At 37.1% G+C, this 27474-nt stretch overlaps 1 protein-coding gene across 3 annotated transcripts; it reads right to left on the reverse strand.

Annotated features, from left to right (window-relative positions):
• Nucleotides 1-873: 873 nt before the first annotated feature.
• NDUFAF6 (NADH:ubiquinone oxidoreductase complex assembly factor 6) lies at nucleotides 874-27235 on the reverse strand. Of its 3 annotated transcripts, XM_045560734.1 has the most exons (9): nucleotides 27011-27235; nucleotides 22081-22180; nucleotides 19191-19313; nucleotides 13973-14029; nucleotides 10468-10570; nucleotides 8901-9034; nucleotides 8123-8224; nucleotides 4427-4483; nucleotides 874-1021 (listed from the first exon to the last, which is right to left on the reverse strand). In XM_045560734.1, exons 1-9 carry the CDS (start codon nucleotides 27205-27207, stop codon nucleotides 893-895), a joined length of 1002 nt encoding a protein of 333 aa, XP_045416690.1. In that variant the 5' UTR covers nucleotides 27208-27235; the 3' UTR covers nucleotides 874-892. The 3 variants fall into 3 exon arrangements, with proteins under 3 accessions (XP_045416690.1, XP_045416691.1, XP_045416692.1); XM_045560735.1 differs by lacking the exon at nucleotides 27011-27235 and having other exon boundaries at nucleotides 22077-22180; XM_045560736.1 differs by lacking the exons at nucleotides 22081-22180; nucleotides 27011-27235 and adding an exon at nucleotides 18296-18420 and having other exon boundaries at nucleotides 19191-19277.
• Nucleotides 27236-27474: the final 239 nt, after the last annotated feature.

A 27474-nucleotide genomic window follows, 5' to 3' on the forward strand; every position in this document is an offset into this window, starting at 1 on the left:
TCATGCCTTATTTCATAGTTTTTAGGAAATTCAAATGAGAATATCAATGAAAATATACAGCACAGTGCTTATTGATGAGAAGCACAATGTATATTAATTTAAAAAAAATGTAGCATCCTCTTAATAGATGTTCAATACAATATTGTTAATGTAATTTATACTAATACAAATTTTGTCAATACAATTTTGTTCATGATCATAGTAATCCTGAATGACAGACTGAAGCAGTGGTATTAACAGAAAAAGTAAAAGCTTCTAGATTAGCCAGCGCTAAAGTCAAATTAAAGGTATTATCAGCCACCGCCTTACCTTAAAGAAATGATCATCATGGATAAATTTTCACATTAGATTGTAAAGATTAAGTGTTAGGGATATAAAGCCCTCAATACAGTGACTGATACTCCTCAAATACTAACTTCACTCTCTGTGACACTTAAATAAATGCATTTTCCAGCTGTGCTGAACACCTGAGTTTCAGCTGCTCAGCATGCAAACCCCTGTGCTAACTTGAGTCCTTTTCCCTTTCCCTCCCAAGGTGAAGGGAGGACAACAATGTTCTCTCTCCCTCCCTCTGGCTGAAGCATGGCTTACTGACTAAGCACAGCGAAACTAAGTTTCCCTCCTAGGCTCCAGCTTCCCAGGGATGGCTCGGCTGACATCGTCTGGGCTGGTGGTGCCAACTGTGGGGCCTGTGGCAGAATCTCAGCAGTGTCTTGGAACCCTAGTCCCACAGCAACTTCTTAATTCTGTGAGCTACTCAACACCCATCTAATAAATTCATCGTCCCCTTAAGTAAACAGAATCAGTTCCTGTTGTTTCTAAACAGAAACAGTCATACTTTTGTAAAACTATTGGAATAAAAGTAAATGAATATCAGTGCCATGAAATTATTTTAATATCTTTTTCTCCAGGACTGAATATACAAAGATAGTGGAAGTAATGTATTCTTCTGCTGTAAAGATGGGTGGAATATATCAAAATCCACTCGTTGAATTTTCTTTAAATAGTCCTCTAGAGAAACCTGGAAAAAGAAAGTAGTGGTCATTAGATCATAAAATGATCAAATCTTTCAAAGAAACTAAACAAAAACTGTAAGTATTAAGGCTATTTTAGTTTCCCTGAAATGGTCTTCTACATATTAACAATTTAAATGAGAACTTTAAAAGTGAGATAGAAAATAAAGACATCACCTAAGAAGTTTCTATTAGGCCAATAAAACAGTATCAAGAGCTAGTACTAGGAATATCAAGCCTTTTCTGCTCCTAAAATATAATGCTCTGGTCAAGATGTAAAGGATTAGAGAGATTATGTTTGCCTGGTGTTATTACTAGATTCTGTGGAATACAAAAAGGAGGTTTCAATCAGGGAAAAATCAAACATCCTCCCCACTTCTGCCCCCAAATGCAGTGTGCCATAAGAGGGAGCTCAAGGCTCAAGTTGTCTTTTCAAAAAATTACTTTATTTTGTGAAAAAGTTGAATGGGTCTCTATGTTCTTGCTAGGACGCACAATTTTCAACCAGGGAGAATAATCACAGGTCTCTCTAAATGTCACTCCATCCTTGTCCTTCCACATAAAGGTTGACAAAGTTTTCACCAGGATAGTGGCAGGACAGAAAGCACCAAAGATGTACAGTACTCTTTATTTTTTGGTTTTAAGTTATCTTTATTCATTTATAAATTTTTATTTTATTTTAATAACTTTTTAGTTTTGTACTCCACAATTCTAAGAGGCAGCACTTCCTTCCCAGTCCATGTGCACGGTGCCCCCTGGAGTTCTGCAGCACAGAACCTGAGTGACCCAACACAGGGATTATGTGTACAGGTTTTTTAGAATACACAGATGGGAAGAAAGAAAACAAAAACTATTATATTTTCTTCCAGTCCCTCTTCCTATACATTTTTAATATAGCCATGTATATCCAAACAAATTCATTATCTATGTTTTAAAACACTAAACTTACAAATAACAGGAGATATATGCATGAATGTGCACAGCTGCCTTATTTTATATTAGCAAAATACTTGACTTGGAAACAACCCAGAAATTCTTTGACACAAAAAGATAAATTGTTCATACAATGAAATATTATACTGCAGTGAAGTGAACCTACTACAGCTAGATGCAACCTTTGCACAAATCTTAGACAACATTAAGATTGTGTTATATGTTCTAGAAGACAAACAGAAAATGATCCCTTTTTAAAAAGCTCAAAAACAAAACCAAGGAACATATTGTTTAGGCATATATAAAATGAAGAAAACTTCTTGGAATAAAAGCAAGGGAAAAGGGGGGTAGGAGGAAAAAAAGAAGAAAAAGAAAAACAAGGGAACAATACACACAAAATTTAGGATTCCTACCTAAAAGAGGCAGGCAGAGGCAGGGGATAAAATGGGGAAAACACACAAATACGAATACAATTTAATGGTGACATTCTAGTTCCTGGATTGAGTGGTGAGTTCATGGGTGTTTATTATGCTATACTTTGTAATATAGTCACATATATACATATATTCATTTGTATATAGCAAATGTCAACAATTTTAAAAGAGAATAAAAAACTTTGAAAATATTTCTTTGAGACCAGCCTGAGCAAGAGCGAGACCTCGTCTCTACTAAAAACAGAAAAATCAGCCATGTGCAGTGGCTCCCACTTGTAATCCCAGCTACTCAGGAGACTGAGGCAGGAGCCCAGGAATTGGAGGTTGCAGTGAGCTACAATGATGCCACTACACTGTAGTCCAGGGCAACAAGACAGAGATTTCATCTCAAAAAAAAAAAAAAAAAATGAGGGTATATGATAGAAGCAATCCCTCCCTCAGGAATTGCCATGTTATCCTTCTAGTTTTTCTTGGCACAGGACAGAAACTGAGAGCTGGCCCCAGCCTCAGAGTTTCTGAACCAGTAGGTCTACAATGGAGCCCAAGATGTGCATTTCTGACAAGTTCCCAGGTGAGGTGAATGTTGCTGGTCCAGGGACCACACATTGAGAACCACTGGTTGGACCCTAGCTGCACTTTACAATTACGGGGGAAGCTTTTAAAAAGTGTCAACGCCTGGCTCTAGCCAGGTATTATTAATTAGTTGGTCTGGAAAGGGGCCCAAGCATTGTTTTGGTTTTTTTTAAAGCCCCCAAAGTGACTCTAATGGGCAGACAAGGTTGAGAACAACCTTTATCACAAAACTGAAAAAAACAAAATCCTTAACCTTTATGGAGCTTACTTAGTATGTTAAACAGGTGATAGTACATCCACCAAATAAATAACCATTAAAAAGGGTGATACAGAACAGTATGTGTTGACATATGCAAAAACACATAAACACATGTACCTAAAAGGTCCAAAAAGATGAACGGACATTATTTCTGGGTAGGATGGAATTGTGAGGGTTCTAATTTCCTCTTTTGCTTTCTCTTACATTATGTGAACATTTAAAATATTTATGTATTACTTTGATAATAAGCAAACCCAATAAAAAAACAAAATGATTTCAAACACGCAGACCTGAAAATTAGGATAGAAGAGGTGAAGGGATCAAAATAAATTTTTAAATATATTTTAGGGGGAAAAGGTAGACAATATTATAGATTTGGTATTATAGAAAACACATGAGTTTACAATTTTCAAAGATATACAAATCTTTGAACCTTGGTTTCTACCAATAAAATGAAGTAGCCATGCCTAGATTTATTCCTAGGAGGACTAAAAAAAGGTATGGAATGACCTAGTTCAGGGCCTGTTCCATAATGGGTACTAAGTAATTAGTAGTGATTATCATTTCTCTATATATTTTAGAACAGTTCCCAAACCTGGCTACACATCAGAATCACCTGGGGAACTTTTTAAAATCAAAGATTCTCCTAGGAAGTGGCCTCCTCCTCAATCCCAAGAGTCTTATTTAATAAGAAGACTCCAGGAATCTATATTTTTTAAAAAAGCTTTCCAGGTTATTCTGATGCAGCCAGCTGAGCACTGGTCTGTGAATCAGTGTTCAAGAACCAGTGGTACCATACGGTCAGGTCAGTATGGAGAAAAAATAAACAGTAAGTAATACTTATATAGCTACAATCAGCCTAACAATCCTATGAGGTAGTTTCTTCTATTATTCCTATTTTACCTATGAGTAAACGGAGAAATATGGTAGTTAAGGAACTTAAGGTCCCATGGCTAGTAAGGGACAAAACAGATTCAAACCAATGCAGTCTGGCTGCAGACTCAGTGCTAACAACTCAGCTCAACTGCCTCTGGGAAATATAGAAATGATCATCACCAGAAGCATCATGTACCTAATGAAGCCCATCATAAGGGAGGGAAACAAAAACAAAGGCTCCAAACTAAAGAACTGCACTGGGAACTTTACAAAATGTAAAAAGAGATCATACACATCTGCTTCACTAATTATACAGCCTTCTCTGTTAATCTACTTACCGTCTGAAGAAAGGCAGGAAGTGCTTTCACAGGAACACTTTTGTGGAAGGACCTAGCCTAAAAAGGAAGAGATAAGGAAACTGGTTTGAAATTTTTCTGCAAATAAACACTCTCCCTCTGAAAGTGAACACAAAGCAACACCAGCAGTTTAACGACACAACTAGGGCCTCTCTCAAAAGCAAGAAAACATCTCATCTTCTGCAGATTAAAATTAGTTTTCCTAAACCTAAAGAATTCAGGAAGAAGTAACCACTATATTAAAAATTCTGTTCTTTCTTACAGATTGGCTTTGGCATTTTCCAACTATTTTACATTATCTTGTAATAAGTTTGACTCTCTAGCTGTGGTAAGGGGTAAATGAAGAAATACTTGTGTTAATAAGTGCCAGCACCTCCCATGCTTAGAATGACATTATCTCCCGTTTAAATGAATGTAAGATTCTCTTAAGTGATCTTCCTGCCTCTCTGTTCCCTGACAGCCAGCCAAACTAATGTCCTGCATCACGATTTCATCTTTACTTTCTTTAACTTAACTCCCTGGTAGGTCAAGTCTCAACTGTTTATCTTGGAATTGTAAGGCTGTCATATCTTGACTCTAGGCTCATCTATCCAACCCAACTCCCTAGCACTGTGGGCTGTGAATACCTGGTCCACTCTGATGCCCACCACCCTGTGTTCGCTCATCTCCATGCCTTCATTTATATTGTCTCTTATGCCAGGAAGAGCAGATACGCACCCTCTATTTCCTGACTCACTTCTTAACCAAAAATCGCACTCTGGTTTTACCCCCAGCCATTTCTAAATTGCTCTAAGATCATCCATGATTTACTAATCACCATAACCATCTTTTCTTTTCAATCTCTCTGTAGCATGTAGAACTTTAATATTCCCCTTTCTTGCAATTTTCTCCCCCCTTGATTTTTCAAGAAACACTGGCTCTCAGTTCTCCTATTTCTTTGAACATTCTTTCCTTCTCCTTCTACCTTATAAATGGGCCTGAACTTTCTGGCCCTGGTCCTCTTGTGGAGATGTACATTGTCCTTGAGCAACACTATCCAAACTTAGAGCTTTAATCATATAAGCCTTTTATGTGGATGACTCCCAAATTCTCCAGTCCAGACCTCCTTTGAAAGTCACAATCCTGCATTCTTCAATAGCCCATCTCCCTAAATGTCCTCTAATCCCCTCAAATTCAATTATGTCCAGCAGCTAATTTAAAGTCTAATGATCAGCACCAAACATGCCACTGTTTTTGTTTTTTTTTAATTGTAGTTTCTTTTTTCTTCTTTTGTTTCTTTGTTTTACTTGTAGTCTCCGAGTGGCATCATTATCATCTGTACTTGAATTCTTTGTGTAGGCTTCAACTTTCCCTCTTCCTGATCTTGCCACAATCAAATTAGTTACCAAGCCTAGTTGGTTCTACTTCAGTTATATATGTGCATGTGTATACATATACATAAATACAAGCACATACATGAGCATCTACAGTCTCTAAGCTAGACACTCTTTCTACCTCTCCTAATTGTCTCCTCACTGATCTCCCAACCCCCAAACTCTCGTCTCAAACTCAGAGTTTTCTACTCTGAAACATGAATATCACTGCTTTACTTAATGTTGTTGATGATGATGATGTTGAAAGCTAACTTATATTTCACTTACAATATGCCAGGCACTGTTATAAACTCTTTATATATGTTAACTCATTTATCCAAATAGCCCTTAAGCTAGGTGCTAACGTGATCCTCTTTTACAGATAAGGAAATTGAAGCACAGAGAGGTTAAGATCACATGGTCAGTAAATGGCAGAGCCACAATTTAAAGTCAGGCTTCTGGTTTGAGAGTTTGCACTCTCATCCACCATGCTCTAATGCCTGTCAAAAGCCCCTAAAACTTCATAATCTTCAGACCATCCTTCCAAACCTATTTTCCAGCATTGTATTGCACATAACCTATAAGCCAGTAGTTTTCAAAGCTGGCTGTTCAAAGTCATTTGGAAATCTTGATTCCTGGCCCCTTCCTAGGTTTACTGTACCAATCTCCATGGAGTGAGGCCTGGGAATTTGTATTTCTCAGGTGCGTTACACATCCATCAAGTGGGACTACTCAGGTTCCCACACAGATCCAAGGTTTTCCTGCCTCTTTGATTCTGTCGTGTGCTCAGACCTTACCCCAAACTCTGCTAGTCCTGAGTAATTTCTCACCTAAAGTTCCATGTATTTTATCTATACCTCTGTCAAGGCAGAGAACTGTGTTAGATTCTTTAGGAAATTCAAAAGAAGCTTAAGATAGAGTCTTTGTCCTCAAAGAGCTTACAATATGATTACTTATTTATTTATTATTTCGCAAATATTTATCGAGTGCCTATGATGGACCAGGAACTGGAGATCCTGAAGAATACAGCATAGAACCAAAATCACTTATATTCCATGGAGTGGAGAGGCAATAAACAAACTTTTAAAATGTCAGACAGTGAAAAGTGTTAAGCCTGGTAAGGGGACTGAGGGTGATGGAAAGGGAGACTGTTATTTTAGATAAGGTGGCCAAGAAAGATCTTTTTGATGATATTTGAGCACAGACTATTGGTGGGGAGAGGACAGGAAGTAGAAAAATAGCAAATACAAAGGCCCTGAGGTGTGTAGATAAATGACCAACTCTTCAGAATACACTGAAGGTTAAAAAAAAAAAAAGTTCATAAGAAGAACCACAAAAAATTAGCACTATGGGAATCAAGAAAACAAAAAGTTTCCACCAAGTCTTCAGGAGCCACTGACATCAAGGAATCGTTCAAGGAAAATCAGAAGGGAATAACATCATGGAGATAAAGGACAATTTCAAGAAAGTGGATAGGCAACAGTGTCAAATCCCAAACAGAAGACCAGGTAAAGTTTGAGAAAAGATGAAGAACTAACTCTTGGGGAACAACTAAAGTGACATGCAGGAGAAATAAGGAACAAGTTCAGAAGCCAAGTCAAAGACTCAAAGGAAGGAAAAGAAAGTTTCAAAGAGAAAAAGGTGTCTATGGTGTCAAAAAGGAAGAAGAGTTATCGAGAACGAATTTTAAATGACCATTAAATTTGGCAATAAGGAGACTATTTACTAGCGATTGTTTATTAGAGTGGAGAGGATGGCAGCTAAATCACAGCACGAAGAGCAGTGCCACGGAGGTGAGGCCCTGAGGTAACAATGAATGCGACCACTTATTCAGAAAGTTCCACTGGGAGAGAAAAAGATACACCAAGTGTCCACAGGCTGCCTGTTAACTCAGAAGGCAGTAACGACAAACCAGAAGATAAAAGGGGCAAGTTACCAGAGAAGCAAACTGAAAACACCAGCTGGGGACTGCTGAGGATATGAGGTCCTGGAAGAGGGAGGAGAGGCGTCAGCCTCGGCAAGGCAAAAAGACGCCCTGTCCTCTGAGAGAGAGGGAAACAGCAAGTGGACAGAGCACAGAGCAGCCTGCCTGAGAAAGCTCACCCTTGATTCACCCAGTAAAGGTGCATTCATGTGCTGAGAGGGACAGAGGGGGGATTTTTTAAAAGTGAGAAAAGTTTACAAAAGTCCCTGAGATGAATCTACTGGCAATTCAATGAAAAAGGGAATAAAGACTGCCAAATTGGGAATACCATTCATGCTCTGGGAATAGCCACATCTAGAAATTATAATTTCCTAAATGATTTGGCAAAAAGGGTCTACTTACATGCTCTAGGTGCAAGTGTGCCTGGCTGGCAATGTCATATATTACATTTCTTACATTTTTATCTTGGTTCCTTCGTAGAACATCCTCTTGTGAAACACCATGCTGTGTGGGAAAATATACATTATGTTAGGAATCTAAAAGTACAATTAAAACTAACTCAGCTCAAGAAAATAGGTGATAGAATACTATGTACAGTATAATGCCTATTTTTCTTTAAAAATACATGTATGTGTACATATATGTGTATATATGTACATACATAGAGAAACACACACACACACACCACCCCCCCGGAACATTCAACAAGATGTTAATTTATGACTGCTATAGGTAGAACAAAAATACATAAGAAAATCAAGATACAAAAAATTTAAAAGAATAGATGATAACGAATCTCATACAGAAAACCAAAGTTCTCAAAAACAAGATTTTTTAAATAGATTACTTCCTCCAATAAAATAAAATAAAGAACAGCCTAAGGTGAACACTAGGAATAATTACTGCAATGGCTTGGAAGAGAGTAAGACATCAACATGAAGCTATACCAAATGAGGTTCTCTGGACCTTCTTACTCATAGCTCCTCCAGAGACCTAAAACGCCTGACAGATAAACTCTGACTTGATAACTCTGAGGCAAAAAGAAGAAGACCATGGGCAATAAGTAATAAGCATTCCTTTCAAAGCAGTTACTCAACTAGACTAATCAAAGAACCAAAAGATAACTTCTCTTCCTGCATTCCTGAGGTAAATTATTAGAAGGGGCAAATTACAGCCTTACCAGCATACAAATATCCATGGGAAGGAACACCTTTCTTCTGCTGCCATGATACGGCGCTGCTCTTAAGCAAGTGACAATGCCTTGTGCTTTTCCAATGTGACTTGCAGCATGATCTGCATGAAGATCCTTTATACCTATGATTTCAGAAATTAAATAGGGCTGCTCTATTCTCTTTACGTGTATAACAAATCGATAGAAATAGCATAGAGAAATCACCTAAACACGTAAAAAAAAGTAGGAGTTTATCCTGTTCTATGTCTGAAAAACATGATTTATAAAGGAAGAAATAGGCACAAAGACAAGTTGACCATTTACCTCTAGCACGTATATAAATGTCAACTTCTAAATAAAAGAGTTTTCCTCAGACTATAGCACATCAAGAACACATTTAGAATTTTAATTGGCTATCATGGAAAACATCACAAATCTTCCATTTGTTCTCCTCTGTCCAATTTCCATATGACCTCATTTTAAGTATATGCTTAATAAATGTTCTGTCTTTGCTCCTTCCTTTCGTTGTGATGGCAAACATGTCACTGGGCTGCAGGCAGGAACAGGCTTGGCAAATTCAGTGGTGACTTACATTATTCTTTTAGGGTGGCATAAAGATATATTAATATTACCATCTTCAAATGAGATGGTTCTTCAAATGAGATGGTACTGTCCTTAACCCAAATAATTTCCCCATTACTATAAGACCTCACTGCCTGGGCACGGTGGCTCACGCCTATAATCCTAGCACTCTGGGAAGCCGAGGGGGGAGGATCGCTTGAGATCAGGAATTCGAGACCAGCCTGAGCAAGAGTGAGACCCCGTCTCTACTAAAAATAGAAAGAAATGATTTGGATAGCTAAAAATATATATATATAAAAAAATTAGGCGGGCATGGTGGCGCGTGTCTGTAGTCCCAGCTACTCGGGAGGCTGAGGCAGAAGGATTGCTTGAGCCCAGGCGTTTGAGGTTGCTGTGAGCTAGGCTGATGCCACAGCACTCTAGCCTGGGCAACAGAGCAAGACTCTGTCTCAAAAAAAAAAACAAAACAAAACCAAAACAGTAAGACCTCACTAACTTGGAGCAAAGTCAGAAAAGGAATAGAATCATCTAAGTGTTTTTTAAAGTAGAGGAGAAAGAAAAATCTCATGAAAAGTTTTATAAATGCAGTTTTATTTCTTTTAATTTTTTTTTTTTTAACATGGAGAAGTATTATTGACAGAAAAGGAAGAGTCAAGCTACAGGCCTGTAGGAGATGCTATAGTAAAAAAGTAAAGCGATCAGTAATTCCCAGATTATTAATTACAGCATTCCCATGAGGTAGCTAAGGTACTTGTATGAGAGCCTGAGTTTTGGATTAGTCTGCCCTCCAAAGATATATACACATATATTCCCCTTTTGGCCCCAAAACAAAACAAAACCAAAAATGCTGGGAAAAAAGCCATTCCTTCATAGCTAGTAATAATACAAAGAAAAACTTTAGTGCTAAACTGGTTAGATTGTCAAATTATGAAAGAGTAAAATTTCAAAGGTGTTTTATTTGAAACGAGAAGTATAAAATAGAAAAATAACTTACCCAATATTTCTAGTGTTAAATAAAGAAGAGAGCTCTGTGTGTTTTCAGCATAATTTTCTAGTTCCTGGATATTACGATATGGTTTGTCATCCAAATTTTTTTCCTAGAGTCAAAGAAAATGCAAATAAAGTTTGTTGAACTGTCAGTATTTTATAAAAAGTGCTATTTTTTTTGCCCTAAAGAACTGAATTATAAAGAATAAAAATATTTAGTATATAATATACAGTAAGATTAAAATAACATTAAAATCTTAAAAGTTCTATACATTCAATACTTATAAATCACCCATAAAAATAATACCTCAAGAATAATCTCAATGTACAAATCACCATGGGCATGAAGTGGGCTTAATTTCTTCTAAAGCCCAAGGTATCAAGAGAAACTGACTTTACTGAGCTCTTACTTAAGCACCTGAGGCATTATCTTCTTAATCCTAACCTACCCCAAGACATAAGGAATTAATACTTTCCCACTCTACAGATGAAGAAATTGCAGCATGAACACATTAAGTAACACATCCAAGGTCACAGTTAATAAATGGTGGGGATGGGATTCAAATCCGCATATTTTGACTCTTGAGCTCATGCTCTTCATTTTCTAGAAGAGACTAGTAACCAGGGCCCCGAAGAGTAACCAAGCTTAATAAATTAAGAGCGGTGATTACTTAAATACACTGTATTTAAGAAACAGAAAAATGTAAATTTTAGAGCAAGAACATTTAGCCACTTTTATAATAATACATTTACAAAGACTCTATTTATCCCCAGCTCTACCCTCTTTTTATAAATCAGGAGAAACTGACACCAGCAATGATCCTAGGAAAAAAATAAGTCCTTTACATATTTTTAATTGAGACATAATACACATACCATAAAATCTGTCCCCTTTAAAGAACACAACTCAGTAGTTTTTAGTATATCCACAAAGTTATGCAACTATCACCACTATTTAATTCCAGAATATTTTCATAATCCCCAAAGGAAACCCCATATCCATGAAGCAGTCACTTTCCATTTTCCCCTCCTCTCAGCCCTGGCAAACCACTAATCTACTTTCTATCTTCATGGACTTGTCTATTCTGGACATTTCACAAAAATGGAATCATACAATATGTAGTTTTTTGTGTCTGGCTTCTTTCATTTAGCATAATGTTTTCAAGGTTCACCTGTGCTGGAACATCTATCAGTATTTCATTCTTTTTAACTAAACAAATTATGAATAATACTGCATTGCATAGATATACCACATTTTAACCACTCATTAATAGGTTATGAGTTCTTTCCACTTTGGGGCTATTATGAATAATGTTGCTATGAACATTTGCATACAAGTTTTGTGTGGACCTATGTTTTCATTTCTCTTGATTAGTATAAACCTAGTAGTGTAATTGCTGGGTCTACTGTAACTTTATGTTTAACTTTTTGAAGAACTGCCAAACTGTCTTTCCAAATCAGCTGCACCATTTTACAGTCCCACTAGTAACATATGAAGGGTTTTAGTTTCTTCACATTTTCACCAACACCTGTTCTTGTTCATCTTTTTTATTACAGACACCCTAATGGGTGTGAAGTGGTATTTTATTGTTTTGATTTGCATTTCCCAAATGAAAAGATATTGAACACCTTTTCAGATGCTTATTGGTCATTTCAATGTCTTCCTTGGAGAAATGTCTATTCAAATCCTTTGCCCATTTTTAAATTAGATTGCCTTTTTATTGCTGAGTTTTAAGAGTTCCTTATATATTTGAGAGACTACTCCCTTATCAGATATATAACTGGCAAATATTTTCACCCATTCTGTGGGTTTTTACTGTATTGAAGTTTTAAACTGTAATGAAGTCCAATTTATCTATTTTTTTCTTTTCTTGATTGTGCCTTTGGCATTATATCTAAGAAACAGTTGCCCGACCTAAAGTCATAAAGACTTATGCCTATGTTTTCTTCTAAGAGTTTTACAATTTTAGCTCTTACATATAGGTCTTTGATCCAGTTTGAGTTAATTTTTGTATATGATGTGAGGTAAGGGTCCAAATTCATTCTTTTGCATGGGGTATCCAGTTGTTCCAGCATCATTTATTGAAAAGACTGTTCTTCCCCCACTGAACTGTCCTGACGCCCTTGTCACTCAACTGACTATAAATATGTGGGTTTATATTATTTCTGGACTCCCATTTCTATTCCACTGATCTATATGTCTATCCTATACACATACTACACTGTTTGAGTACTGTAGCTTTGTAGTACTCACATTTAAAATCAGGAAATGTGAGTCCTCCAACTTTGTTCTTCTTTGTCAAAATTGTTTTGGCTATTTTGGGTCCCTTGCATTTCTATACGAATTTTAGGATCAGTTTGTTAATTTCTGCAAAAAAGGAAGCTGGAATTTTGATAAGAATTGCATTGAATCTATAGATCAATGTTTGATCCCAGTACTTTACTCTTAAATAACCCCCTTTCAAATGCCAAGTGTTATTTTTCATTAAACAAAAAAGGCATCTCTGTCTTGAGTTCTCTAATTTTCTTTACCTGATAAAAACAGAAAAGAAGATACCAGAAAAATAGGTTTTCTTAGTGCTAATTCATCCTGTAGGCCTAATGAACAATTTGTCTTCAATGCTGAAGTCACTATGGAACTCTTTTCCGCTTATAATTATTATTACTATAGCCTATAGTTATTAACAGATTACATCTAAATAAACTGAGTAAACTTACATTTGCACGACAACAGTATGTGATAAATATCAGGCCAAGGAGAACACTGACACAACAATATGTCAGAAAGATTATGCAAGTTAGGCTAGGTCACAGAGTAATTCATAGGCTGGGTTCGACCCAGAATTCAGTTCTAAGAATTTAGTACAGGATTCCATTCATTAGAACCATCAGACTTTCTTTATTTCCCTCTACTATCTGGACACAGATCCAAGTACCGAGGTATACCTAAAGGTATGTGTATGACTAGTTGAGTATTTGATGATATCAATGAATTATTAGTAATTTTTTAAGGTATGATAATCATACTGTGGTTATGTTTTTAAAAAGTCTTTATCATTTAAAAATACATATGTATTTGTAGATCAAATAAGATGCCTAGGATTTACTTTAAAATAATCCAATAGGGATTAGTGAGGGGAGTTGATAAAATATAGATGAAATAAGACTAGACATGTATCGATAACCATTAAACTGAATGACAAATATATGAAAGTATATTACAGTATTCTCTCTACTTTTGTATAAATATGAAAATTTCCATTTGAAAAAACCAAAGTAGTTGGATTTGGTTGTGCAACACCCACATACCTCTGCCTTGGTGCCTATCTCTGCCTGTCTGTCTTAAGGTGTGCGTTGCAGGGGCTGAGGTGGGTGGCACGCAGGGATAAAGTATGGATAAAATGGCATGGTTCTCTAAAAGCTTCTTTCCTCCAAAATGTTAAAATACTTCCTCCCTGAAGATGCTTAAGTAGGAAAAAAAAAAACTTAAGACTTGAACAATTTCAACTTACTCTTTCATCAATGATCTTCATAAGCCATCTTTTAGTTAGATTATGTCTTTTGACAGCCTAGAAAAACAAGACTGTTATAAGTTTTTAGAAAGTACTAGAAATGACTTCTGTAGATTTGAGTAACACAAACAAACCAAATGCAAAACTAAGTAAGGAAACATTTATAATAATTCATCACCAGATAGACATTGTGTTAAAGAATTATCAGGGAAAAAGAAAATGTCCCTAGAGAATATTTCAAAATATTTCCAAGTAAAGATATTTCTAATACTTTTTCACTAACCTGTCTTTTTTTCCCCAATACTGTTACTAATTTTTTTTTGTTTTGAGATGAGTCTTGCTCTGTCACCTGGGCTAGAGTGCTGTGGTGTCAGCCTAGCTCACAGTAACCTCAAACTCCTGGGCTCAAGCGATTTTCCTGCCTCAGCCTCCCAAGTAGCTGGGATTACAGGTGCATGCCACCACACCCGGCTAATTTTTCTTTCTTTCTTTTGTTTTAATTTTTTAAGTTCTTATTTCAGCATATTACAGGGCTACAAATGTTTAGGTTCATATGTTGCCTTTGCCCCACCCGACTCAGAGCTTCAAGCTTGTCTATCCCCCAGACAGTACGCACCGCACCCATTAGGTATGAATATACCCATCTCGTCCTCCCTCCTCCCATCTGCCCAACACCCGATGAATGTTACTACCATATGTGCACTTAGGTATTGATCAGTTAATACCAATTTAATGGTGAGTATATGTGATGTTTGTTTTTCTACTCTTGTGATACTTCACTTAGTAGAATGGGCTCCACCTCTATCCAGGATAATACAAGACGTGCTAATTTTTTTGTTTCTATTTTTAGTTGCCTGGCTAATTTTTTCTATTTTTCATAGAGACAGGGTCTCGCTCTTGCTCAGGCTGGTCTCAAACTCCTGACCTCAAGTGATCCTCCCGCCTCAGCCTCCTAGAGTGCTAGGATTACAGGCATGAGCCACTGCGCCCGGCCAATACTGTTAGTAATTTAATGATTCCACTTTCAAGAAAAAGAATTAAATACTGAGCTTTTCTACTATGTGATACACCCTGACTTCTATGCTCACTTATTACACAAAAAATTTTTTCCATAGGATAAAGATTCTATTTAGCAAAAATAACCACTTCTCTGAAAATGAAAAGAGTAACTAAAGCTACAACAAAAATAATCTGCAGGATAAACTGTTGCCTTAGCAAAGTAAAGACACTCCAACAGGAAAGAGCACACGTAGTGCCCAAACACTGGTCTCTAATATCATTCCCCAGAAAGGAATCAGGGCACTAGAGAAATCGGTGATTCTAGAGGAGGGGGAAGAAAGAAATTCAAGATAATCCTTGAATCTTACTGGACCAGAAAATAAGAAAGCGCTCCAAAAAGTGATGAAGGCATGTCACAAGGACATAGGAGCCAGTCTGAAGCAGCTCCCACTGCCCAAATTGGGGACAATTAGAACACCAAAATAATTAAGTACACGAATGAATTATAAACTATTAAGAGGCCAGGTATGGTGGCTCATGCCTGTAATCCCAGTGCTTTGGGAGGCTGAGGCGGGAGGATCGCTTGAGGCCAAGAGTTTGAGACCAGCCTGGGCAACATACTGAGAACCCTGTCTCTACAAAAAAATTTTTTTAAAAAATTAGCTGGGCACATGGTGGCTCATGCCTATAGTCCTAGCTACTCAGGATAGGAGGAGGATCCCTTGAGCCCAGAAGTTCAAGGTTAGAGTGAGCTATGATAGTGCCACTGCACTCCAGCCTGGGGGACAGAGGGCCTATCTCTCAATAAACAAATAAATAGATAGATAGATAAATCCCTGTGCTAGTCATTGCTATTAAAAAATAAACTATTAGAAAAAAATAGGAATTCTTGAATCCACACTAATAATTAAGAAGCAAATAAATAAATATAGAGGAGGGAGAGCTTGTTCTTAAAGTAGAATGTTAAGTGCCAACTGGCAAATGTGGACAGAGTGCTGGAGTAGAGAAGTTATTATTTTGCAACCTTAATTGTAAAGACTGAATCAGACAAGAACCATCAAGGGCTGCTAAGTTTAGGGAGAAATTTTGATGAGCAGGATATTTGCATAGTCATAAAGTATCTCCCCAAAGATGGCTGATTAATTGCAAGGCAAATTATAATTATACAGTGGGAAAACCAGGCAAAATCTTGACTGGGTAATCAAAATTAACAATGCCAGTAAAGGAAAGATAGACAAAGTGTGCCTCTAGATGTGATACCCTAGAAGAACACATCACCTATGAAGTAGTCCAGCCAAGAATCCATAACCTGAATCATGAGAAAACATCAGAAAAATCCAAAATGAGTGTTCTATAAAAAATAAAGGGTGGGGGCCTACACTCTTCAAAATTATCAATGTCATAAAAGACAAAGGAAAGCTATGGAAATGTTCCAGATTAAAACAAACTAAAGAGCTATGACAAACTGACCTGACCCAAGACAGGATCCCATACTGGAGGGGAAAAAAATGCTATAGTGGGCATCATTAGGTCATCTGACAAAATTGGAAAATAAATGGAAAATCAGATAAAAGTGTTGTATCAAAGTTAAATTTACTATAATCAATAATTTTTCTGGTTACATAAGAAAATATCCCTATTCAGTGAAAATATTCACTGAAATTTTTAGGATAGGGCCATAATGTATTTAACTTACAATCAGATGAATCAGAAAAAAATTATAAATGTGAATATACATACATGTACAGGGAGAGAAAGGGTAGGGGGAGACGGAGAGGGAGGGGGGAGAGGGGAAGAGAGGGAAAGGGAGAAAGACCACACATGTGATAATTAAATAAATAAAATATTAATAGTGAATCTGGGTAAAGGGTATAGAGGTGTTCTTTGTACTATTTTTAATTCTGTAACCTTTCTTTAAGTTCTAAATTATTTCCAAATAAGTTTTAAAAATGTTGGGTTTTTTGCCATGTTAACACTAAGTATAATATAGTTTCACAATAAATAAATATGGCAGTGAAACAAAGTCTTAGGGATACCCTATATTTCAACTAAGATTCTCAGATGTCACTGATACTAAAATGTAAAGGCTAGCATGCTCATCAATACACATTTATATGACAAAGGGTGTGAGTATGGAAAACAGAGCCCACATTGGCTGGCAGGAACCTAATAGAAGCTAAAAGGGCTGCACGGAGTTAGTTCCAAAGTGCTCTCAGCATTACTGCTATTACATAGCAGGACTCTCCCAATAGGCCTCTCTCCCAAATCCCAGGAATCAGCCAATGAGTCATTACAGACTCCTGCTCCTGTTTTATTTTATACGTGTCTGAATGGGATGGGCATGTTTGATCTTTGTAACCAGACCAGCAAGTACCATTGCTGGCACATAAAAGTACTCAATAAATATTTAATCAATGAAAAACCAAAGCTCTATTTACTGAAGACTGAAGCTATTATGGCTGCAGTTCCTTGACTATAAAATATAGTTCTGTTTGATTCCAAAGAAAATCAGAGATCAAGTTAAAAAATAAATATTTAAAAGAATTTGGAAATCTGTTAAATAAAGTATTGACTCTGGAAAATGAAGCCAAATAGAATAAAAACCTTGGCTATAAACATAAATTCAAACGGCATCTAAAATTTATACACAGAGAAATGGAGAACCCCATGTGAGAAATTATAAATATTCAACTATTTTGTACCCTAAAAATACCAATGAAACAGTACAGCCGAAAAGTGTTCTCTAGGCAACACACTGCCATTGTTCCCCCTATTTAATCTTACAAAGAACTAACTCAGTACTCTTCAAAGAACCAGTGGAAAGCTTCACTGGAGTCACAGTAAGAATACACTCCAACAGAATGGGGAAGCACAGAGAACATATTAATACAAAGAGAACAACTGCTCTGAACACTATCTGCTCTTTCAAATACTCATATTAACCTTAACACTGGTCATATCAGAAAACTAGCTAATAGTAATCATCAAAATTTAAGCAATTAAAATCGTACAAATTGGCAATCCTAAATCAGCACATATGTAAACATTCTGTAATTAAGATATATCTTCTAGTTTTGTAAGAGAAGCCAAGGAAAGATAAATTTGCACTGAAGGAACCTCCAGTATTCTACTATATTTCCAGACAAAAGCCAGAACCTTCAATCCAAGTCTTAACATCAACCTCCACTAGAGTCAGGTTTTTGTATAAAATAATAAATAGAAAGGGGTTTTGAATTTTAGAGAAACTTTTCTCTTTACTGAGACACCTAGGTTGAGCTTCTTGAAGTGGGATGAATAGAGGTAAAGAACTAATCTAATACTCACAGCTTCCCATCCACTTTTTCTTCTCAGTCCCCAGTGTCGGGGGATCTGGCTTCCCATCTTTACTGGGGCTCTGTGAAGTCAATCTGGGGCCCAGAAACTGGGCCTGCCTCTGCTGGTGCACAGACCTGAGAAAAGGTGTACCACTGTCAGGTCTGTGGGTGGCTGCTGTTACAGAAACCTTTTTTGGCAATCACTGTATTGCAACGGGGACACACATCACTGACAAAAGGCACCTAATTCCCTTCCTCCATTCATAGGTTAGCTTATTGCTAAACCACACATGGCTGTTTATGAATGAGGGATCCATATAGCTGCTTTAATATAAAACCATTTACTATATACATCTAGCTATACAAATAATACTCTAGCCCATAAGTTTCCATTCTCTAACACCTAAACTTCATCAATGAAGAGGCAATTCTATCAAATTAGACAAGGCAGTCTTAGATTTGTGTCTGGACAATGGTGACAGTAAGTGTCCCTTCACAAAAGATTAACACTTGTTATTCTTCAGCCCAGAGTATGAATTAAAAAACTGGTGTAAGGAGTTGCTGGGCAGACAGAACAGAAAATTTTACCTGCCACTGCATGAAAATTTGCAGGATTTAAATTCTGCAGCAGAATATGTGGAAAATATTTAAGTAATTTATAATATAAAGAGACCAGATTCTTCTTTTTTCCTTTAATACAGAAATACACCAAAGACCTGTGCAAATTATCAGTGGATAATTTTAAATTCCTCTGCCAAAACTAACATAGATGTGAACATTACATGAGCCTACCAATATTTTCAGGATAGATTCCACTACAATCACCACTATCCAAATTGTATCCATCAAAAAGTAGGCTCAAATAATATTCTTGCAAATTAAAGGTAGCATTTTTTTTTTTTTACCTTCCATAGTTCAATGGCCACAGGCTGATGTGGTGGATTGTTACAGTATATATCTTCCACAGTTTTTTTCCAAAACTGCATTCGCATCAATCCAATTGTCTTCTCAGAGACTGAGTCCTTAACCTGTAAATAAGGTTTAAAAATTTTAACAGATACACGGCTTACAGTCTCAAAAATCAGTATTTTTGAGGAAATTTTTTGAGTTAATGGAACTGTCCTATACCATGACTATTACAGTGGTGAATACATGAGACTCTACATTTTTCAGAACCTATAGAACTGTACCCAACAAAGAGTGAATTTTACTGTATGTACATTTAAATAAACTCATTCATTAATTTTTAAAAAGGAGGTTATTACACTGTTTCCCTTAATCACTACTGATTAAGAATGGCCTTCTTAGGTTCAGACAAGAATCATCAATGCAACCTCTAAACCAAGGAGGAAAATTTTGATGAGGACCATGGTTTTAAAATGTCTCCTTACAGACTGGTTATTAGCAGCAAGGGAAAAGATACTGACATCTTGACTGGGTAACCAAAATTAACATTACCACAGAGGGGCAGATGGACATTTCATGCCTCCTTGTGATTCTCTGAAGAGGACATGCAGCATTTAGGTAATATTAGGCTAGGAATGCATAACTTTAACATAATCATGATGAAAAATAAAATAAACCCTAAATGAGAACCATTCTGTTTTTAAAAAGGAACAGTATTGTTTTGAAAAAATATCAATGTAATAAAAGACAAAGAAAAGCTATGGAAATGTTCCATATTAAAGGAGGCTAAAAAGACATGAAAACTAAACACAACACATGATCCTAGATTGGATCCTACACAGAAGGGAAAAAAAAACACCATAAAGGACATTATTGGGTCATTTGACAAAACTGGAAACCAGATGGTAGACAAAATGAAAGTACTGTGTCAATGTTAAATTTACTCCTTCATAACCGTACTGTGGTAATGTAAGAGAATATCCTTATTCTTACGAAATACACATTCAAGTTTATAGGAATAAGGACCATGGTGTAGTCAAGTTACTCCAAAATGATTCATAAAAAGAAAAATGTGTGTGTATATATATGTGACAGAATGATAGAGCAAATGGGGCAAAATATTAACAAAGGGTCTATGGGTTTTCTTTGTACTATTCTTACTTTTCTGTATGTAAAATTATTTCTAAATAAAAAGTTTCTTTTAAAAAAATGATTCTGGTGCTGGGTGGGTTTCTTAGCAATGTTCAGTGTTCAGATACCAGTGGCATACACCACAGCAGCAAGAGTAATTCTTTCAAAACATGACCAAGAGGTGATGTCCTTCTGTCTCTCTATGCTCAGAGCCCTCAAGTGGTTGACCATCTCACTCAGCCGAGGCGGCTGCAATGGTCGCCAAGACCTTACCTTTCTGACTCAAGTGCCCCTAAACCTGATCTCATCCCATGCTCCCTGCTGCACCAGAATGGCCTTCTCCTGTTCTCTGAACACATCAGGCGCACCTGCACCTCAGAGCCTTTGCAATTGCTGTTCCTTCTGCCTAAAATACTCTGTTCACATATCTGTACAGCTCACTCTCTCACCTTCTGCAAATATTTGCTCCAATGCCACCTTCTCAGTGAGGTTTTTCCAGACCACCCTACATAAAATAGGAACCTCTGCTGTACCCAGCCTTCCTTATCCACCGTATCCTGCTTTATTTTCCTCCACAGCACTTGCTGTCATCTGACACATTACATAGTTATTTATTTGTTCACTGAGTGCAGGGGCTTTGTATATTTTATTCATTGCTATATCCCCAGGACCTAAAACAGTGGCTAGCATATTTTAGACACTCAGTGAATATACTGAATGCGTAAATAAACAAGACTGTCTGTGCAAAGTAGCAAGATGCTCCTACGAAGTAGAAGAGAATTCAAGGGGAACTCAGGGGTTTTCTTAAAAAATGAAACTTAAATCATTTAAAAATTATAATGGAAGACCATATTGGGAACTGCTCATGGCTAAATTGTGAATGACTTGACACAATGATGTATAGTTTATACCTGAAAAAGGATGACCCATGACTTCTAGGGATATACCAGATGAAAAAATAGCCAGTCTATTAGATTCTCTGCAGATTTATAGTTGTGAATCTCAGCTGTGCCTCAGTGCTATATCTACCCACATCCTTTTGTTCATTCCTTATTCACCTCTATCATATGTTCCAGAGAAGCTGTGCCAAAACTTGCCACTCTCTTCAAGACTCCAAGCCCTCCCCTGCTCCCTCACTCCTAACATCTGACCTCCCCATTTAATTTACTGAGAAGACAAAGGCCATTCTACTTAAACTCCCTCATTTCCATCCTCTATTTCAATTTAATTTGTATATGCCTAAGTTCTACTCTAAAAAAAAAAAAAAAAAAGATCTCACCTTCCTTTATAATTCTCAGACCCAAATGAGTTAGTATGATCTGAAGTATGAGTTTGCTATAATTGTTTCCATTCTCCACTCACATTAAAGCTAAAACCTCAATTTAAAAAGTACTTTGAAGAACTGCTATATGCATGTAAATTACGCAATTGTTAGAATAAGCAGTAATACTCAAATTAATTTATTCAATTAATTATGATAACAGATAAATATGCCATGTTAATTGTATAGTTTTATAATATCCTCAAAAAAAGAAATAAAAAATTCCAGGATGGCATTTCCAGAAACATCAAGTTCATTAGCTAGTTTTATTTTTGGTACTGAATTGTTAAGCCTAAATAGTTAGCAGAAGAAGGAAATCATCAGCAGACATTATACACATCTAACATACAAATTACAACTATATTTCTTTCTTGTATAGCATTAAACACATTATATCACTATTTTTCAAATAATATTTTAGGTATCTTAATACCAGCCTGAGCCAGTTCCACATTAAAGGCCCTCACTGCAAAAGCAGAGCTTCGGGATTCTGCAGGGAGCAGCAGGGAGCATAAATAACCTTCATAATCTCGTTTCCTATAACAAATAGACAAAAAAAAAAACACAAAAAACAGAAAGATAGTTACTTTTCACTTTCCAAACTGCACACAAAAATATCAAAATTAACTGAAAGAGACTTCAGAATAGGCCTGACATTTCTTATCTTTTATACCTATTCCTCTACAATTACAAAAAATGCATCTGCTCCCAATCCCAGACTACCTAAAAAAAAAGAAATATTCAGTCTCTATTAATTTAATTTGAATTATATAGTACTTACAATCTTAAGAGTTTCAGAATCACATTGGGTTTAGTAAGAATTCAAATGAGCTACAAAAGTAGAAATCAAGTTAAGAAAATAGTTCAAGCAACTACTGGTATGAACTCATAGTTTTTAATACACAGATAGATACATAAAAAGACACGAAGACACAGAAACCAACAGAAGGATGTGTGTGTGCACACGTTTCCTAGCAGGATCTGATGAAAGAATCTAGAAGGAATTATATCCCCTGGTATCAATGAACACATCTACCACCTAGATCTTGGTTTCTATAATCATTTTCCACTGAAACAAACTAAGGCTCCTTGGAGGAATGACTGATCCCAGGGCTCTGGCAGGAAAAATATGAGATAAGCCTGAAACATCTTCTAGAAGAGAAAACAAAAAAATGTTTAAAGAATGGAGGGGACTTGTCAAAAGAACACAGAAACTGGCCTGACACAGTTCTCATTGGCCAACTCTGTATCAATTTCAGCATGAGAAAAAAATAATGATAGTAATAATAGGACTCTATGAACACATACTGATACAAATTAATGAACAAATAAATAAATGGGAAGAGAAGGAAAAGCCTGACAATCAGCATAATGCCTACTAATAAATCTAGAAAACATAATGCAATTTTTAAAAATCATCATTTGATAACTGTCATAGTAATAATTGATTAAGGCAAAAATCACCAAATAAATGCCTGAAAACATTAAATAGGTGAAAGTTTGATGGAAACAGAATATTTACATAGTATTAAAGTATCTCCCCACAAAGCATGTATTTCTTACTAATTAACACTATTGTTAATTAAATTCACAAAGAGAAAACTGGAAGATACCTGCCTTCTCAACCAAGTAATAAAAAGTTAACATCACAATAATAGGACAAATCAATGTCATGTGCTTTCTGATGTGATACACAGGGAAAAAAGCAAGACATTACTTCTGTGATATTCTGCTTAAAATGTATAAGTCATCAGGAAAATACTAAAAACCCAACTGAGAGAGATTCTAAAAAGTAACTGGCCTGGTCTCTTCAAAAATTGTCAAGCTTATGAAAGATAAGGAAAGACTGAGGAATTTTTCCAGACTGGAGAAGATTAAAGACATAACTAAATGTAGCACACGATTTTAGATATATCAAAGACATAATGGAATAATCAGCAACATTTGAATAGAGTCTGTGCATTAGATGGTAATACTGGATCAATTTTAATTTCCTAATTTTGATGGTTGTACTGTGGTTATACGGGAAAGTACTCTTATACTTAGGAAACACACACCAAAGTATTAAGGAGGGTAATGGAGCATCATGTTCTCAAATGGTTCAAAGTGTTAACAATGAGGGAATCTGGTGAACACTATACTGGAGCTCTGTGTACTATTACTATAGTATTATAATAGTTCTGGAATTTTATGTAAATTTGAAGTCATTTTGAAATAAAAAGTTAAAAAGAAATATAGACCCTACTATAATCATTCCAGGAAGGATGACTTAACTACAAAAAAGTACTTACCAGACTGCCTATCAACAAGTCTAGTTTTATTTTAACACACTGGAACCTTACTGTAACATTATTTCCTATAAAACAGTATTTAATAGAAGATGAGCCCAATCTGGACCTCATTCCATGGAGTTTAGGCACTCAAATTCAGATCACTCCCACTTTTCAATTGGTTCACATTTTGTCATGTTCCTAAAAGAGAACTTAAGCCCCTTCTAGCCATTCCCTTGACAATTTCCTATAATTTCCACATAAACAAAAGGAGGAGATCATGAATAGTAACCCTGGATCTCAAGATAGTGCTACTAAAAAGATCTCACCTTAAGCAGTTTCACCTACAAAATGATTCCCCCCAAATTTCTAAGGACTGTGAGAGCAAAGCAGGTCTATAGTTTACATTTTTAAATTTTATTTACTATAAAAAAATCTCGAAACAGTGAGGAAAACACTGAATGGGAATCAAAACTACAATCTTAACTTCTATCATTCAACTAGTTACTGATAGAAATGACACCTTACCACTCATGTCTACTTCCCAATTTGCAAAATAAAGCTTGATAACCTATGTATTCCACATCGCCTAAAAATAACCAATATGTGAAGTACTACAAGCTTCTTACAGGGAAATGAAAAATGAAATGAAGACATAATAGAATATTTTGGAAATAAGCAATATTTAGGAAATAAGATACTCTACACAGCTAAGGATTTGCCCTGTTAACAATTTTTTAAAAAAACTTTGGATGGAAATTTTTCTAAACAATATTAACATTATCCCTTTCACCACATTAAACAGGAACGGACTAAGCATTTCTTCATCACTCAGGATCATTGTTATAAATATCAATTATTGGACTATAGATATATAAGAATGTCCTAAGTGTCTAATCAAGGTCCAGTTACCTGAGAGCTGTCCCAAATAGTGAGACAGCCATATTATGGATATATATACACACACATACACACACACACATATAAAACAGATGGCTTTATATAGTAATAGGGCCAATAACCTCTCATTCTCACATTTATTCAGTGCCTACCATGTGCCAGGCACTGTGCTACATACTGAAGACAGGTACCGACTTCAACCTAGTACGGAGAGGCACACATATGAGAAACAAGCACATAGGGTGTTAGTACTACTGTGCTACTACCATGACCTGTGCCATCGAGGCACAGGGAAGAAGTGGTTCCCTAATGAGGTTGCAGGAGGATGAAGATCATGAGTGCACTCCCACACCTACAGCCTGAAGCTCCTTGTTTACTCTCCACAAAACCAAACTCCAGGAAGCCTATGTAAATTAGGTTTGAGATTTTCCCAGGAACCTGGATTCCTAGGAGAGGATGACTAACCTGAATTTACGGACTGGTATTTTCCTTGACATGTGGAGACCCTGCACAAGATGCATGTCCCAAACAACCCTGTACAAACAATTTCATAGGCCAAATCTTGCAGAGATTGTTGACAGTTAGAAGCCAGAAGTTCTAATCTTCCTTTCAAGTTTCATTTTGGTTTTATTTTTAAAACTACTTTATTAAGTATTTGTTATGTATCAGGACTCTGCTAAGCATTTTTATATACATCATCACAATTAATCCTCACAACCAGGATATAAGGTAAGAGTAGATATTTGCAAATGAGCAAAACACTGAATCTTTAAGTAAATTTCCCAAGTGATGGAGCTGGGATGAGTAACTCAGATCAGGTCTGTCTGCAAAATCTAGGTTTTTTAATAAATCACTAGAATCAAGAGCCTCTATTCCACACAAATAGCACGGACAGGTTAAGTACCTGGCCATTTGTAAATATAGTACATATATTTAAGAAAAGCTAGCACATAAGTGAAGTAAAAATAAAGAATTATATACTTAAATATTTGTCAATCCATAGACTATCATTGTAAGAATACATAAGAAATGTGTAAGACTGATTACATCTGAAGGGGAAAGTTATGACACCAGTGGCTATGGGTGGTATGCTCTGGTAACCTGAACTTTCTATCATCAAAAGATAATGACTTCAAAATACATAAAAATAATACAACTTGACAGTTTGGGCTTTTACAGGTTTTAATACCCTGATTTCCACTATTGCTACCTTGTTTCTCCTATAAGTAATCAATATATAAGGTGGGGGGAGAAATACAATTTTTAAAAAGTGATTACAAACAAAACACTGAAATACGTGTGTTTTGTGTTAAGCTACTTTTTCCTAAAATGCAATTCAAAAAAACTGGATTTACTTGCTCTATTAAACCCAAGGTAGTTCAGGTATGTGTTCTAGTACTTTTGAGGAGTCCTTGAGACCAGTTACTTTGAGACCTTATGATACTCTTTCAAATGAAAGGCAGCAGAAGGGCAGCCGGGCTAAGCCATGGGTACTCAGCAGTCAGACCAGGATTCCAAGTGAGGCCCCTGTCTGGAAGAGCCAGGTAACCTGATTGATCCAAACCACCTCCACGAATGATTAAGAATCAACTCCCAAGTGCCAGGTTTTCCCAGCGCGAACAAACCACTTCAAATTCTTGACTTCATGAGGCTATTCTAGTGAACCTCATGCAAATTCCCTAGTCACTATAAAACCCCGTTTACTTGTCTATTAAATGAGATAATAATGACGTATATTGTATTCACTGTGTCCTTACTATGTGCCAGGGCTTGTTAATATTCACAACCCTAAATGGTAGGTCTACATTTGTCTGTCACAACTGGCAATAAGGTTTATATAAATTACTCGTAAACTACTTTGCATACTGCCAGACACATAGAATTCAAAGTTGGCTACTGCTGTTATTAAAATTACCAGACGTTTTGTGAATAAAAAAGGTTATGCATGCAAAAACGTTGAGTTAGGTTAAAATTAAAGTTCAGGCAAGGTGACAAGCGTAGGCGGACAAGGGAATTTTGCCGCAATTTGGTGGCCCATGTGAATGTTTGTGCTGCTTTACTCTCTCCGCGATCACACACCCAAAGGGTCGCGAGGAAGGCGCCAGCCCGCTGGCGCGGGCCGGATACAAACCCCAGCGCCGCCCACCCGGACACCCAGCTCCTCTGCCTCCCGCCTGCGCAGGCCGGGCTCGCTCACCGCAGCAGCTCCAGGCAGTAGTGGTCAGTGCCCGAGGGGCCCGGTCCGCTGGCCGCGGCCACACTCCGCCCGGACACCATGGGCCTAGGCATCCGCCGCACGTGCGCGCACAGACCCCAGGGCGGCCGGCGGCGGAACAGGCTGGAAACACCGTGCCCCAGCGGGTCCGCGGCCGAACCCAGCATGGAAGCCGCCATGACACCCGCGCCACGTGCCCTTCGACCCCGCGCCAGCGGCACGCAGCCACGCCCCCGCAGGTCCCGCCGCCGGCCTTTCACGCGCGGGAAGTCGGTCTGGGGACTCCGCTGGGAGAAAAGCCAGGTGTCGCTGTGGTTCTCTGCATCTGGGCTGCCGCGCCGCTCTTCGACCTTGGTTCAAGGAAAGCCGCGCCTACGTCCAGTCGATCCCTCCCTGGGTTTTCAACCCCCTACTTCTATCCAGAGGCGTCCCCAGAACGCCTGCAA

Source organism: Lemur catta, chromosome 9 (genome assembly GCF_020740605.2).
Source record: "Lemur catta isolate mLemCat1 chromosome 9, mLemCat1.pri, whole genome shotgun sequence".
Lineage (NCBI taxonomy): Eukaryota > Metazoa > Chordata > Mammalia > Primates > Lemuridae > Lemur > Lemur catta.